This window comes from Heterocephalus glaber, unplaced genomic scaffold (assembly GCF_053883595.1).
Source record: "Heterocephalus glaber isolate CG9 unplaced genomic scaffold, H.glaber_assembly_v1.0 deba00001442, whole genome shotgun sequence".
NCBI lineage: Eukaryota > Metazoa > Chordata > Mammalia > Rodentia > Bathyergidae > Heterocephalus > Heterocephalus glaber.
The window spans coordinates 35945493-35947675 of record NW_028258296.1 but is presented as its reverse complement, the minus strand read 5'-3'; the positions used below and the strand labels follow the sequence as shown (position 1 = coordinate 35947675).

Sequence of the window (2183 nt, the reverse complement as noted above, 5' to 3'; positions counted from 1 at the left end):
CTGTGTGGTGGAATACGATACAGTCATTAAAGATGGTGCTGGCTCCCTGTGGTTGACTAGGAACTATTAGACCACAAAATATTAAGTAAAAAGCAAGATAGAAAACTATGTATTTATGGGCCAGGGATTTAGCTCAGTGGTTTCACTGTGCAAGCGCAAGGACCCGAGTTCGATCCCTGGTACCAAAAGAAAAAAGAAAAGAAAAGAAAACTATGTATTTAGTAGTAGTCCAGGCTTTAAGGGGAACAAGTGCATGTGCGAAGCATGCGCGCACACACACACCCCAAAGGAGAGAAGGACACATGAAAAGTTGAACTCAAACCTAAGCCAGGGCCTCTAAACTTGGGCTACAGACAACAATGAAAACTTCTGCTTCCATGGACGGGTGGCTATTTCTGATTCCCCTCTTTATAACACTATCTGAGTCTCCATTATTACACTACATATGTTTGTGTAACTTTAAAGACATGAAGTCTCTAAAAGGGGCAGCCATGGAAGTGGCTATCATAGCCTTTTGAAGGGTTTGAAAACACAGAACTCTCACAGTGGGCCTGCTCGCCTCAGCCTCCTGCTGGGACTCCTGTTTCCCCAGTGCCTCTCTTTCCTGTCCCTGTTTTGAACTGACCACTCATTCCTAAACATCCCCACCTTCAAGTCCTGTCTGTAAGCAGAGGAGTGAGGAGTCACCATGGTGAGCAGCGGAGACTGCAGGGATGTAATGGCAGAGACTGGGCCCAGGCTAGGGACAAACGAGGTTTATTTCACATCCTGCATCTCTAGAGAAGCAAGCTGCTGTGGTTCTCCGCCGGGAGCTATCAGGCAGCAAGGCGACAGCAGGGCGAGATACCTGGATGTGTTGGCAAGTGTGTGGGGCACTCAGCAGCTACAGCTTGCAGCCATCCAGCCACTGCTCCAGGGAGTCGGAGAATCGGCAGTGCAGGGACCAGCTGGGCCTGTGGGGGAGGCCAGAGAGGGGTCAGGAGAGGCACAGGAAAGCCAGAGCCCAGGCCTGGCCATGTATCCCGCCCCCAGCACCCAGAGTGCCTGGGGCCTGCGGTGCCTGCTGTGGGCATGTTCCTGGAGTCTCGGTCCACGCCTGGGCACAAGTGCCACCCCAGCTCACATGGGAAGTCACGTGACCACAACGTCTCCCCAGCCCTGCATCCTGAGCACCCTCAGCTCTCCTGAAGCAAGCTTCAGACAGAGCATCGCGCTGTGTCCTCAGCACTGTCCCAGGCCAGGCCGGTTGCCCCCTCCAGGCACCCTCTCTGCTGGGTTTCCAGAATCCCTTTCAGCTCCTCGACCTTGCCCAGCCAGCTCAGCTGAGATCCTCTGACCCTTCTGCCTGGTGGCCCAAAAGTTACTGCCCTTATTTGCACCCAGCCTCGGGCCCTGTCCCCATGGAGCATCAGGCCAGCTGGGAGCCACAGCAATCCTTCCGTCCATCAGTCGGGCAAACTCCCCTGTCCTCCAGAGCAGGGGGTCTCTTGGCCGCTCATAGCAGGCTCACACCCCATCTTTCCCTGCACAATTTTCCTGGCACATCTGATTGTGTCCTTTAAATTCGGATTCAGTAAATCTGAGCAGTCCACATGGCAGAGGTTCCTGCCCAGCGCACACCACTTGCGGTCTTGGATCTGGAAGAGGCCGAAGCCCGTGGAGCCGTCCTGTGCATTCTCGTACACCGCCGAGGGGTTGAACTTGCTCTCGAAGTAAGCCAGGCACACCCCTGGGCGCCCTCCTGGAGAGGAAGAGTGGCCCCCGAGGAGCCTCCGCGTCTGCTCAGGAAGGTGCTGGGCCTGCTCCCGGCTCCGGGGGTTTCCGGTGTGCTGCCTTAATAACTCAGTCACCTTCTCCCAAGAGCTTCACAGGCCTCAGTCTGTCTCCATGCCCAGCACTTCTAAAACCTTCTCTATGACATCAGCTGCTGTGGGCCGCAACCTTCTGGAAAGGGAAGGGGCTGTCACCGTTGCGTCTGTATTCATTTCTACTGCTGCTGTCATGAGCTACCACGCATCTGGAGGCTGGCACAACATGGCTTAGTTACTATCCAGTGGTACACGTCAGAAGTTCGTGGCGCTCATGGGGCTAAAGTCAAGGGTTGGCAAGCCGCATTCTTTCTGGGCGCTCCCGGGGACGTGCGGTCCTCTCCCTCGGGGCTGGCGGTGGCCTGTGCTCTCCTT

The 2183-nt window shown here is 55.4% G+C and overlaps 1 protein-coding gene across 1 annotated transcript; it reads right to left on the bottom strand.

The window, feature by feature from the left end:
- Positions 1 to 726: 726 nt before the first annotated feature.
- Positions 727 to 1865, bottom strand: LOC101706253 (lysozyme-like protein 4; the record flags this gene model as incomplete). The annotated part of the gene is made up of 2 exons (XM_087212639.1): positions 727 to 972; positions 1460 to 1865. Coding segments are annotated over 2 exons (495 nt in total), but the record flags the coding sequence as incomplete, so codon positions are not given.
- Positions 1866 to 2183: the final 318 nt, after the last annotated feature.